This window comes from Chrysochloris asiatica, unplaced genomic scaffold, assembly GCF_000296735.1.
Source record: "Chrysochloris asiatica unplaced genomic scaffold, ChrAsi1.0 scaffold00031, whole genome shotgun sequence".
NCBI lineage: Eukaryota > Metazoa > Chordata > Mammalia > Afrosoricida > Chrysochloridae > Chrysochloris > Chrysochloris asiatica.
In genome coordinates this window covers 20,236,657-20,250,500 of record NW_006408549.1, presented here as the reverse complement: position 1 = coordinate 20,250,500, position 13,844 = coordinate 20,236,657, and the positions used below count along the sequence as shown (strand labels likewise).

At 37.8% G+C, this 13,844-nt stretch overlaps 1 protein-coding gene across 1 annotated transcript in view; it reads right to left on the bottom strand.

Annotated features, from left to right (window-relative positions):
* RMDN1 (regulator of microtubule dynamics 1) overlaps window positions 1-13,844 on the bottom strand; it is a 39,377-nt gene that overhangs the window by 21,680 nt on the left and 3,853 nt on the right. The window contains exons 4-6 of the mRNA XM_006859262.1: window positions 9,150-9,237; window positions 3,605-3,764; window positions 957-1,046 (exon numbers count right to left, since the gene is read on the bottom strand). Of these exons, the coding sequence (XP_006859324.1) occupies window positions 957-1,046; window positions 3,605-3,764; window positions 9,150-9,237 (338 nt within the window). The remainder of the gene's footprint in view (window positions 1-956; window positions 1,047-3,604; window positions 3,765-9,149; window positions 9,238-13,844) is intronic.

The window sequence follows — 13,844 nt, the reverse complement described above, 5'->3', positions numbered from 1 at the left end:
GGCGTCAAGTGTGGCAGCGGTAGTGAGGTTGGCCCAGGATCGAACATTGTTTTGTTCTGCTGTGCATGGGGTCACTGTGAGTCGGTTCCGACTCGATGGCACCTGACACCAACAATAGCGTAGTGGCTATGAGTTGGGGTGCTAACTTCAAGGTCAGCAGTTCAAAACTACCAGTCGTTCCGTGGGAAAAAGATGAGGTTTTCTGCTCCTGTAAAGATTTACAGCCTCGGAAGTCCTATACAGGGTCACTATAAGTTGGAATCAATTCCAAGACACATAACCACCACAGAGATAACTTAATCAGAAACCTATTAAGAAAATTACTTCAGTGCAGCACTGTTCACAATAGCAAAAAGATGGAGACAGCCTCAATGCACATCAATGGGCCCATCAATGGAAGAGCAGATAAACACACTTTGGTACATACACACAATGAAATACTATGCAAGACTGAAGATTAATGATGAATCTACTAAGCACCTCATAACATGGATGAACTGGAGGACATTATTGCTCTGAGTGAAATCAGTCAATAACACAAGGACAAATATTGTATGCAACTACTATTATAAGTGAAAAGGTTTGCATGCTAAAAAAAAATACTCAATAGTGACTAGGGGTGTGAGGGAAGGGAGAATATTTCACTAACTAGAGGGTTGTTATTGTTGTTGTTGTTAAGTGCCGTCGAGTCGATTCCGACCCAGAGCGACCCTGTATAGAGTTTCTGAGGAGCAGCTGGTGAACTTGAACCGCCAACCTTGCAGTTCAAACAGCTTTGCAGTCTGGCACATTAGCCCACAACACCACACCAGGACTCCGACTAGATGGTAGGCATACATTAATTTGAACAACATGGGAAAGCAATAAAATTAATAAACCATTGAATTGTACACTCTAAAACACATTAAAATAAAAATACTAACTTTTATATTCATGAAATTGAATAATTTCAGTACCTGAAAATGCTCCTTGATAATGTAGGCATTTGCAATTTTAATCTTGATGCCTTCATAATCTCCAACATCACTAATACAGATTGCATACCACTAGAAATCGATGGGGAAGTATAAGCATACTCTTAATAATATTCCACTCAATATAAAGTAAAACTGTATAATTATTTATTAAATAGTCATTCTCATCCAATTAAAAAAAGTTACTGAGCATAAAATCTGTATTAAATATACTGGAATATACAAAGAAAAGTGTGCACGGCCCCAGAAACTTACATTCTAGTTACAAGGATAGGACATATTTACAAATATAAATACAGTATAAGACAGGCAGGGGTGAATTCTCTAAGAACTGATTTGTTATTACCAGCAAAATATTATATGATGAACACAGAGATAATAAATCATGTTTACAGTCTGAATATAAATTTAGAAAAATTTAAAACTGAATGTTTAACCTTTTGTCTTCTCATCCTCTTACTCTACTGGCAACTATTCCTTCTCTCATAATTGCATTGATACAGTAGGAAAAGCCACACTTTTCAATGGTTAACCTGTCCCTAATAGCCACTGTGGGGGAAACAAACTAAAACCTGGACAATCTGAGTTTCCTCTCCAAGAGTTGAATCTAGGATAGTTGAGCTTCAGTCTAGGTGGCCTTTTGAATAACACAGAAGCCCAACTTCTATAGTCAGAGCACGTAGGATACAGAGAAAAAACTGTCTGCAGTAAAAACCATTTTCAGAGTAGAATGGAGAAAAGAGATGATTAATGAAATCTCAGCGCAACCAAACCAGTTTTCCCCCTCCCCCCATGACTCAAATGCATCTTGCCTTTGGGTTCTGTGAGACACAGTAGTTCTCACCTAGGTCCCTAGGTGGTGAAATGCACTACACTAGACTACTAACCTACAAGTTGGTGCTTAAACACACCCAAGTGCCAGGAAAGAAAGGCCTGGAGATTTGCTTCTGAAAGATCCCTATAAGACCACCTCCTAGAGCAGTTCTACTATGAAAATGTGGGGTTACCATGAGTCAAAGCCAACCCAACGGCAACAGCTTCTTATTCTTGAATTCTAATACTTATAACCCAAAGAATTTTAGCTAACACAACCTGTTTAAATTTATTCTCCACCAAAATCTTTTGCATCTTGATATGGTTATCAAAAATTAAGTATAATTTACACACATATTTTTATATACTCCATTCATTTAATCTCTACTAACAATTACCCAGTAGTCCAAATCCATGTGGCTAGAGGGATTATTCAGGATTTCAAAATAATGTCTTTTAAGGTGTATGAAGTGTATCACAATTTTTAAAATGCTATAAAATAAAAGCAAGATGACATGAGACATACATGTCAAATATAAAATCACTTATAAGTTCAAAGTAAAAGGAAAATAAACTAGCTAAAATTATTAAAAGAAACTAGAGTGGCTATACTAATATCATTCATATAAAGTAGATTCCCAATAACAGCATTTCCAAATATACAAAAAAAAAAAAAAAAAAAACCACTAATAACTAATAAATAATAAAGAGAAATAGACAAATTCATAATTGTAGTTCATTTTAAAACCCCTCTCCCAATAATTTATACAACAAGTAGGCAGTACACACATTTACAAAGATCAACCACAGTCTGGGATATAAAGTTTAAGTCTTGGATAAATTTTAGAAGATTGACATCTGTTTTATACTTAATATAATAAGTGATTCTCTTATTGGGAGGAGGGGGTGAGAGGTGAGGGAAGTGTGCTATCAAATCCCTAAAGGAAGCGTTTAGAAATGTGTTGGGATGGACTTTATCACTGTGACGCTCGGGTCAGTGCACATGATAAAGCAAAGCTCTGGTAGCGTAGTGGTTACGAATCGAGCTGCTAATCTCATGGTCAGCAGTTCGAAACTACCCTTGTTCCGCAGGAGAAAGATGAGGCTTTCTGTTCCCGTAAAGATTTACAGCCTTGGAAACCCTGTACAGGGTCTCTATGAGTCGGAACCGACACCAAGGCACATAACAACAACAACCCAAAATACCAGTTTCCTCCCTATTCTCTCATACTGCCCATTGGAAAACAGTGTTTTAAACCAATTAGGAAATCGACAGCTGGATGAGGGAGTTACATGTGAAATATCACACTGGGTTTTAGTTGTTCAGCTAGTATATTCATACCTGCACATAAAATAGAAATATGCAGAAAGTGAGAAAATATTTGCTTGTACTGCTAGAAATAAAGATACAGTTACTTCATGAAACGACTATTACTTTCTGTAGTGCTGCAGAATAAGCACTGAACTGTTAACCACAAGGTCAGCGGTTCAAATCCACCATTCACTCCTTGGAAACCCTATACAGGGTTGCTGAGTCAGAACTGACTTGATGGCACACAACAACAAATAATAATTTTATTTAAAAATAAGCATTCACAAAAGTAATTTATCATTAACAATAAAGTTAGAGTACATATTTATGAACAAAAATCACTTACTTCATTTTGAACAGATGCTACAAATATAAATCTTTACCCTACTTGCTTAAAATAAAGCAATTTTCTGTCTTATGTCAGCTAGAAGAGACTAGGTAAGTAGAGATCAACAAACCCCTTAGTACATATAAGACAGCACCTTAGGTAGGTTAAGCACCTCACCTTATGAGCTGCAAAACTGGATTCATTTTTTTCAAGTGCCCTTTTTGCATATTCTAGGGCCTCATACACCAACCGTTTTTTCTCTTCTTCTGCAGTTTTGCTAAGTTGAGCTATATCACGTGATGCCCGTGCCAAACGCCACAGTAACTCTGCATCTTCACTAAATTTAAATAAAAAATTAAACAACCACTTAGTTGGCATTTTAACTTGTTAAAACTCACAAAGTTAATAAGTATATTATAGTTTCTCGGATTAGTGGGTATATAGCAAGCAACGTGGTATCAAAGTTTTATTTTTTTATATAAAATTTATTTTCTTTATTTTCTTTCATATAATAACTTTTTTGCTAATATTTCCTAAAAACAGTATATCTCCCAAGGCTCAATTTTCAGGCTAATGACAGTCTCTAAGATGAATAACAATAGGAAGGAAAGCACACCTTAGAATCAGCAGCCACTGGACATCAAAAAGGCAGCATTTACCAGAGGACGAAGTTTAAAGGGTTAGGAAAGGAGGAGGAATGGAAATAGAAAACACAAGGAGAAAGTGGAATAAGTGATTACAGAAATTGCAATCATTGACACAAATCAAAATGTGTATGACCTGCTGAATGGGAAACTGACCTTCTTTATGAACCTTCATCCAACTCACAAAAGTTAAAAATGACAATGGACTTATTTCAACTTTTTGAAGTCCCCTTGAACTTAAAGTAAGGGCATTAGACTCCTGGAAGACCTGTTACTTAAATATAAATGTATAAGATAAGAAATGATTAACAGTTGCTAAATTTAAAAAGCATTTCTTAAGCCAAGGGAACTGAAGAAAAAAATTCAACCCTCGACTTGCAATATTGAAAGATTTTATGAGCAACATACTGAATGATGCAGAAAGTATCAAAAGATGAAAGAAATACATAGTCAATGTACCAAAAGGAAATTGTTGATGTCAACCATTTCAAGAAGTTAGATATGACAAACAGCCAATGATATTGAAGGAAGAAGTTCAAGGTGCACTGAGGCATTGACAAAGAACAAGGCTTCAGGAATTGATGGAATACAAATTGAAATGTCTTAACACGCTTATGCAGCAATGGAGGTACTCACTCATCTATACCAAGAAACTTAAAAGGCCAAATGATTAGATGAGATCCACATCTGTTCCCATTCTAAAGAGAGGAAGCCCAACGGAATGCAGACATTGGACAAGTATCATTAATATCACATACAAGTAAAATTAGCAAAAGATAATCCAAAAACGGCTGCAGCAGTACTTTGACAGGGGGCTGCCAGAGGATCAGGCCATATTCAGAAGAGGACGTCAAACAAGGGATATCACTACTGATGTTAGATGGATCTTGTTTGAAAGCAGAGAATACCAGAAAGATGTTTACCTGTGCTTTAGTGACTACACAAAGGCTTTTGCTATATGGATTATAACAAACTATGGACAACATTGTGGAGAATAAGTATTCTGAAACACTTAATTGTGCTCATGAGGAACTTGTACATAGAAGCAGTTGTTTGAACAGAACAAGGGAACACTAAATGGTTTAGAGTTAGGAGAGGTGTGCACCAGGTTTGTATTCTTTCATCATACTTATTCAGTCTGTATGCTGAGCAAATAATTCGAGAAGCTCGGAAGATTCATTAACAACCTATGATATGCAGATGATACAACCTTGCTTGCTGAAAGCAAAGAGGACTTAAAACATTTACTGATGAGGATCAAAGACCACAACCTTCAGTATGTAAAGGAAACAAAAATCCTCACCACTGGACCAATAAATAACATTGAGATAAATGGAGAAAAAAATTGAAGTTGTCAAAGATTTCATTTTGCTCTGATCAACCATCAGCACTTATAAACGCAGCAGTCAAGAAATCAAACAATGTATTACATTGGGCAAATCTGCTGCACAAGACTTTCTTGTTTTTGTTTTATACTGATGGTAAATGAACTTTATTATTCAGAACAAATGATAGAAATGTTTTTAAACACTTGGCTGGTAAGTGTTCCACCACAAACACTTGTTCTTTCTTCCTCATTTTTTTTTTTTTTTGATGTACACATATAAAACAATATATATATATATTGATTTAAATATACAAGGGCATATTTTGCAAGCCAGCCAGCCTCCTGCCCACAAGCCACAGCCTTTTTCAGTCCATGGGCCTGGAGTCCTTAGCTGCTCTATCTCGCTATGCCATCATCTCTGCTGTCACCACTTCTCTGGGTAGGATCTCATGCTCCACTCATGCTCTTCCTTCTTGATGATCCTAGGGTCCTATGTTTTGAATGATAGATTAACTAATCCCCTCTGTAGCATATTTTCTACAATTAGTTGTGACAATCACAATTAATCCTGGTAACAATTGCTTATAATTTACTCATAAACTCTTATCACCATCACCCCCCATCCCTTTCATCAGACCCATCTGGAAAAGAGGAAAATCATTCAGTGAGGATTCTACTTATCCCTCATTCTGAAACTATGCACACTCATGAAGCTTGTAATCCAGCTACTCCATGCCTTTATAGCCTCCAATTTTTGGTAGCCAATGTCTAAATTGCCTGTCTCTAATGACCTAGTGTACTGAAAAGACAAGCTTGATTGTTGATATAAAGAATCCTTCCATTTCGGTTGGAATTTTGAGCAACTGCATCCATAAGCTAAGGTCCAGTTCATCAAATTTTAGCAATTTACACTTGGTCCCTGTATCAGACTTCTTTATCATCATCTGGTCAGCTAGCTATCCAAGTTAAGTCAAATGGGTACTATCTGCAAGTTTGTGAGTTCTCACACACCTACCCACACTTTAGGCCAACTTTCACTCTCAGTTCTACCCCCCAGGGGTTTAGGTCTATGTCTATGGGCTTGGAAATTCATACATCTCCCTAAAATTCAGACCAGCCAGCCCTTCCTCTTCTCTCTCTCATCTCAGTGGGTGTCATCAGAAGTTGTCCAAACTCAGCCCAGATCTTCATTGTTGCATTTCTCACACTTCCACTCACAGGTAGACTAAGGCAGTCACCAGCGAGCATACTAGACTGCTCATGGGTTCACTTTGAGTTCAGCCTTAGAAGGCGGTTTTCCCTGATGGGCTGACTTTTCTTGCCTTGATGGCTCCAGGGCAAATGGCTTGCTTGGTATTCTAACAGCCAAAAATGTCTGCTTTTTTTTTTCTGCTGATCTTTCTTTCAAAAAGCAACTTCTGTTTTTCTAACCGTTCTGGAATGGTCTGCATGTCTTTTCAAGTGGGAATGACCCACCTCAGAAGGTTTTGGGTGGGGCTCAGGATTCCACCAAAGACCCCATACTCCACAAAAGGTTAACAAAGAAGTCTATTTCCCCAGGCAAATTCTAATTCCCCTTTTACATAATCCAATCAGTTATAGGTTGAAGACAAGCTTGCAATTTTTTTGTAATCATAATTCCCAATTTCATTTGTATCACACTTAAATGTCTATTTTACAATAATAAGCAGGGGAAGTCAATATCCGCAAGACAGTCAAGCCCCTAAACATTTTTCCCCTCTTTTACCCATTCAGACTTTGTCTCAATCCCTGTATCACAGAGAACAGTGCACAAGATCTCATTAAAATGTTCAAGAGCAAAGATGTCAGTTTGAGGACTAAGGTATGCTTTACCTAAGTCATGCTGTTTGCAATAGCTTCATCTGCATGTGAAAGCTGGACAATACATAAAGAAGGCCAAAGAAGAATTGATGCATTTGAGTAATGGTGCTGGAGAAATTTAATATTAATTGTGCCATGGACTGCCAAAAAACAAACAAATACGTGTTGGAAGAAGTACAGCCAGAATGCTCCTTAGAAGCCAGAATGGCCAGACTGTGCCTCTCATACTTTGGACATATTTTCAAGAGAGATCAGTCTTTGGAGAAAGACATTATGCTTGGTAAAGTAGAGGGTCAGCAAAAAAGAGAAGACCCCCAACCACATGGATTGGCACTATGACAGCAGCAATAGGCTCAAGTGTAGCAATGATTGTGAGGTTGGCCCAGGACCTGGCAGGGTTTCATTCTGTTGTGCATAAAGTCGCTATGAGCCAGTACTAAATCAGTGGCACCTAACAACAACAACATTTAAATGTGAAATATTTTTTAAAGCTAATGTTCAATTTCTTTTTATTACATGGTTACTTTTAATTGTATTACATAAACATTGTACTTTTTAACAACAAAAATACTATTCATATACAATCTTTAAAGTCTTATAATATTTTACAGAATGAAAAGATAATGACTATATATTTATATTTCAATTAATATGAAGTAACAACCTGAAGGCCAACATTTGGCCTTGAACATAAGTATGCCGCCTGAATTTAGAAAACATCTCAAGGACAGATTTGATGCATTACACAGTAATGATCAAAGACCAAAAAAGTGGTGGAATGCCATCAAGAACGTCATACAGGAAGGAAGCAAACGATCATTAATAACACAAGAAGGAAGGAAAAGACCAAAATGGATGTCAGAAGAGACTCTGACACTTGCTCTAGTAGAGGCTAATGCAAATGGAAGAAATGAGGTGGTGAAAGAGCTGAACAGAAAAATTTCAAAGGGCAGCTTAAGAAAACAAAAGTATTATAATGAAATGTGTAAACACCTGGAGTTAAAAAGCCAAAAGGGAAGAAAACACTCAGGATTTCTCAATGGAAAGATACGAAGAAACAATTCAAACCTCGACTTAAATTCCTGAAGGATTCTATGCAGTACATGGAGTACTGGTGTAGTGTTACAGGATAAGCACTGGACCACAAGGTCGGTTTGTACTGCAAGTTCAGTGATTGAACTCACGCCATTCCTCAGAAACCCTATACAAGGTTGCTATGAATTGGAACCAACACAACAACATTTAACAACAACAAACACAACAAAAATGGACAAAATATTAAATGAGGCAGAAAACATCAAAAGATGAAAGGAATTCACAGAGTTATGGTACCAAAAGAAATGGCTGATGTTCAGCCATATCAAGAGATAACATATGATAAGGAGCCAGTGCTACTAAAGGAAGAAGTCCAAGGTACACTGAAGGCATTGACAGTGAACAAGGCTCCATGAATTTGGAATACAAATTGGTTCTGTGAATATCCCCCTTTCTCCTTTAGCAGATGCTCATTCAGCTCTTCTATCTTTATATTCCAGTAAGGTATTTTACTCAGTTTAACAGAAAACAACATAAAAACTCCTTGCATACCTTGTTCAATTGGAGAATTTTAATGTTTTTCATTTATCATTGTAAAACCAAGGACAATTGTATAACTTTTTTATACATAGCTGTTACATATAGGGCAATCTGTCTTTAAGTAGGGATAAATTAAATAAATCCCACATAAGTTTTCCCTTCAAGTCAAGTATCTTTTTTAAATCAACTTGTTTAAAATGAAAAAACCAAACTACTTAAAAATAAACTATAATAATTTATTCTGTAAATTTAAAGCACCAAGGATTATCCTAGTTGTTAAGTAACACAAAAATTTGAGGAAAGCACAAACCCAAGCCGATCATACACTGCTTACCTTTCCTTGTATGAGGTTAGCAACTGATAAAGCTTTTCAGTTTCTCCACTTTCATAAAGGTAATCTGCTTGTTCAAGGATTTCGTCAACTTCGAAGAATATTTAAAGGAGAGAGAGAGACACAATAGTTCTTCCCAAACCAAATGGAACTATGTCTAAGAAACATAAGCACTTTTCTAGGCAAGCAAAACAAAATGAGATATAAAAATCATCTACAAGGAAATTTTTTTTTTAATTCTGAAGAACCTAGATAGAAATCTAATAGAAATAAACATGAAGCTGTCAGATTCATCTATTGAAACGATGGAAAATAAAAAATTATATTCTTCTTGTTAAGTGCCGTCAAGTCAGTACGCACTCATTGCAACCCTGTCTAGGGTTTTCAGAGTGGCTGGTGGGTGTGAGTCACTGACCTTGTGGTTAGCAATCCAGTGCATATCATACAGCATCACACCAAGACTCCAATAATAGATATATATACATATATGTAAAATATCAATTTCCTAGGAGAGTTTATGGTACAAGTACGCTCTACACAAAAGCTCTGTGATTGTTAAGTACTATAGTCCCTTTGAAGAAAATGATGTTAATTCATCCACTTGCAGTACTGGAAAGTCATTATTAATTTGCATACAATGAACCACACTGTTTTACTAGATTCGATTTATGACCTAACTTATATAGATACTTTTATGGAAAAATCAAATGTGTCGTCAAGAACTTAAATATACAGAGAATCAAAACTTTACTTTATGAGCCCTGTGCTTCAACCAACTTGTGAACTAGTTTACACTCTACCATGAAATATTCTAACTTTATTGGCAATAAAATACCCTAGAAAAACTGGCTACTTTCTGAAAAAAAACCCAGTAAGTATAAAAAGCAACATATTACATATTACTAAGGAGCATACATATTTAATTCTGTCTTCTATAAGGGTACTGTACTACTTAGTTTTTGTGGTGCTGTGTATTATTTAATCAATCTCTTCCAGTCTTAGTCTTTGTAACTCCCATCAAATGACTCTTTTCCAGATGAGTCTGGATAAGAGAAGGTGGGAGAAGATCAGACTGATAGGATGACATGACTCAATTGTGGCTTATGTTAACAGAGTTGATTTTAATTTTAAAAACTTGAAATTTTAGTATGGGTTTAAAATGAGCCAAGTAGGAAGCCAGACGGGTGATCTCCCTACCATCAAAGAAGAGACAGAAGTGGAGCACATCCTTTGGACCCTGAGATTCCTGCGCACTGAACCTCCTCAAAGCAGGGGCAAAAAGCTGGAATACTGGAGGAGTGACAAAGGAACAGCAGCAGCAGCAGCAGAACCAAGAGCCAAAGCATGAGAAAGAGCAGAGGGCAGCTTTCCAGTCCACGGAGCAAGCAAAGTTGAGTGGCTTTGGACAGGAGTCTTACTTGTACAGTGGGGTTTAATAATCAAAAGTGTTCATTACAGTGACATGCTCACTGAAGAGCTGAAGCCTAAACTTCAGATGAAATTTAGAGGACTGTTATCCAAGGGCAGTGTGTGATCTTGTATGACAATGCACATTCACTCGCCTCTGCCAATACTGTTGACACACTGCAAAAATTTCATTTTGAAGTGTTAAATCATCTTTCCAATAGTCCTAATTTTGCTCCATTGGACTTTCAGCTGTTTGGTCCCGCTAAAGTAGCACTTGGACGACAAAGATTCACCTCTGGTAAAGAAGTGAAGCCAGAGGTACATTCGAGGCTCCCAGTTCAGCCTAAAACATTTTTTTTTTAAAGCTTTTATTATGAATTGACAGTTTACAATGTAGAAAATCAGTTTTGCACTCATCCTATCGTGTTTTGCTTCACTGCAATGACTACAATCCCCTCCATGCACTGTCAGTTAATAGTATTTGCCTCTATTCCCCACCCCCCTTTTATAAGTACACAAAAACACGCAGTGATAATCATTTAAACAACCAAAGGGCACATTTTGCAAGCCAGCCTCCTGCCTACAAGCACACAGCCTTTTTCTTTCCACGAGTCTAGATTCCTCAGCTGCTTTATCTTTATGGCATCATCTCTGCCTCTGCCTCTGGTGTAGCTGCTTCTCTGGTTAGGATCCCATGTTCCACTCATGCTCTTCTCTCTTGGTGGTCCTAAGGTCCTCTGTTCTGGGAATACAAGATAAACTACTCCCCACTTTTTGTTACACAACTTCTACTTTTACAGTTGTGACAGCACTACTCCCCACTTTGTCTTATTTTGTTTTTATTTACTTTTTTAAATTGTGAACTGAGTGATAATTTACATGGGAGAACATCAGCATTATACCATTGTTTCATTGAAATGATTACAATCTCCTCCATGCAGCATCACTTGCTTCCATTCTGTTTTTTTGTTGTTGTTGTTGTTTTTATGATGGGGTGGGGAGATGTACAAAAACACACTTAGGAATATATAATAATTTAAACAACCAAAGGGCACATTCTGAAAGCCTGCCTCCTGTCCACCTGCACTCAGTCCCTCTCTTTCCATGAGTCTCGAGTCCTCAGTGGCTCCCTTTCTCCATGTCCTCATCTCTGCCTCCATCTCTGGTGCCACTGCTTTTCTGAATAGGATCTCGCATTTTGCTTGTGCTCTTCTCCCTTTATGGTCCTAGGGTACTTTGTTTCTGCACTGTAAGATTAACTACTCCCCAGTTTTTCTTACAAAACTTCTACCTTTACAGTTGTGACAGTCACAATTAGTTATGATAACAATTACTCACTATTGAATCATAAGAATCTTATCCCCATCTCTTTTCACGAGACCTATCTAGACAAGATGAAAAGTATAAAGTGGGGACTCTATCTTCCCCACACTCTTAAACTGAACTCCTTCTTGAAAACTTGTAAACCAGTCACTTCATGCTTTTATTACTCCCTCATTTGAGGTAGCCAATGTCTAAGTTGCCCATCCCTATCTACCCTGTATACAGAGGGGATAGGATTGACACTTGATATGAAGACGCCTTCCCTCTCAGTTGGTATTTTGAGCTACTACATCCATAAGTATAGGTCAATGTTCATCAAATTGTAGCAATTTACACTTGTTTGCTGTCTTAAAAAATTGTTTTTTATCTTCCTCTAGTTGAGTTCTGATTATCAAGCCATCAAACCTAGGTCAAATGGGTACTATCTGTAAATCTGTGCATTCTTGTGCATCTCCCCTCACTTCATATCAGCTGGATGCTTCACTCTCTGCTCCAGCCCTCTGTGGCTATGTCCTTGTCCATGGGCTCAGGTGTCACCAGGTCTCACCACTCTTTGTGCAAACCAGCCCTTCCTCTTCTCTCTCTCATCTCCAGGTCAACAGGAGTCTATGGAATGTGGTTGAACTCAGCCCATTTCTTCAGTTGCTTTTCCCCCTCTTCCACTCACTAGTAGACCAATGTGGTCATCAGCAAGATTACATACCTGTTAATGTGTTCCCTTTGAGTTTCAGTCTTGCGAGGGGGGGTTGTCCTAAAGGGATTTGATTGCTTGCCTTAATGGTTTTCTGGCGAACAAATTGTTTAATCATACTGCCATTTTTGTATTGGGTTTTTCCTGCTGATGTTTCTTTAAGGATGTATCTTCTGTCTTGAAGATGTATCTTGTCTGCTTGTCCTTTCTAGTGGGAGTGCCCCACCTTAGAAGGTTTTGGATGGGGCTCAGGATTCTACCTAAGGTCCTACATACTACAAAGGCTCTGCAAGAGGCCTATTTCACTGGGCAAGATGTAGAACCCCTTTTAGGTATTCCATACTCCCCACTTTTTGTTATACAACGTCTACCTTTACAGTTGTGGCAATCACAATTAGTCATGACAACAATTACCCACTATTGAATAAAAACAAACAAACAAACAAACAAACAAAAACTATCCCCATCTCCTTTCACCAGGCCCATCTAGACAAGATCAAAACTATTCAGTGGGCTGGTGTGAATGGAAATGAGGTTAAGAGTCTTATGATTCAATAATGAGTAATTGTTATCAAGATTAATTGCAACTGTCACAACTGTAAAGGTAGAGGTTTTGTAATAAAAAGGGGGAGTAGTTAATCTTACAGTCCAGGAACAAAGGACCTTGGGACCATCAAGGGAGAAGAGCATGAGTGAACTGTGGGGCCCTCTCCAGAGAAGTAGTGATTCCAGAGATGGAGGCAGAGATGACAACATGGAGAGATGGAGCCGCTGAGGACTCTAGACTCATGGAAAGAGAAAGGCTATGTGGTGGTGGTCAGGAGGCAGGCTTGCAAAATGTGCCCTTTGGTTGATTAAATGATTATATATTGCTGAGTATTTTTGTGTACATCGAAAAAAATCAGAGGGAATGGAATAAATACTGTTGAATGATGATGCATGGAGGGGACTGTAATCATTGCAATCAAACGAAATACAATAGGATGAGTATAAAACTGATGTTCTCCCATGTAAATTACCATTCAATTCACAAATGTAAAGAAAAAACAAAACAAAACAACAACCTATTCAGTGGGGATGCTACCTCCTTCCTCTTGCTCTGAATCTAAACCTGTAAGGCAGCCACTTTGTGCCTTTATAGCCTTCTCCCCACCCCCTTTTTAGGTAGCCAGTGTCTAAGTTGCCTTTCCCTATCAACCCTGTGTACTGAGGGGATAGGCTTGATCCTGGATGGGAAGACTCCTTCCCTCTCAGTTGGTATTTGAGCTACTGCATCC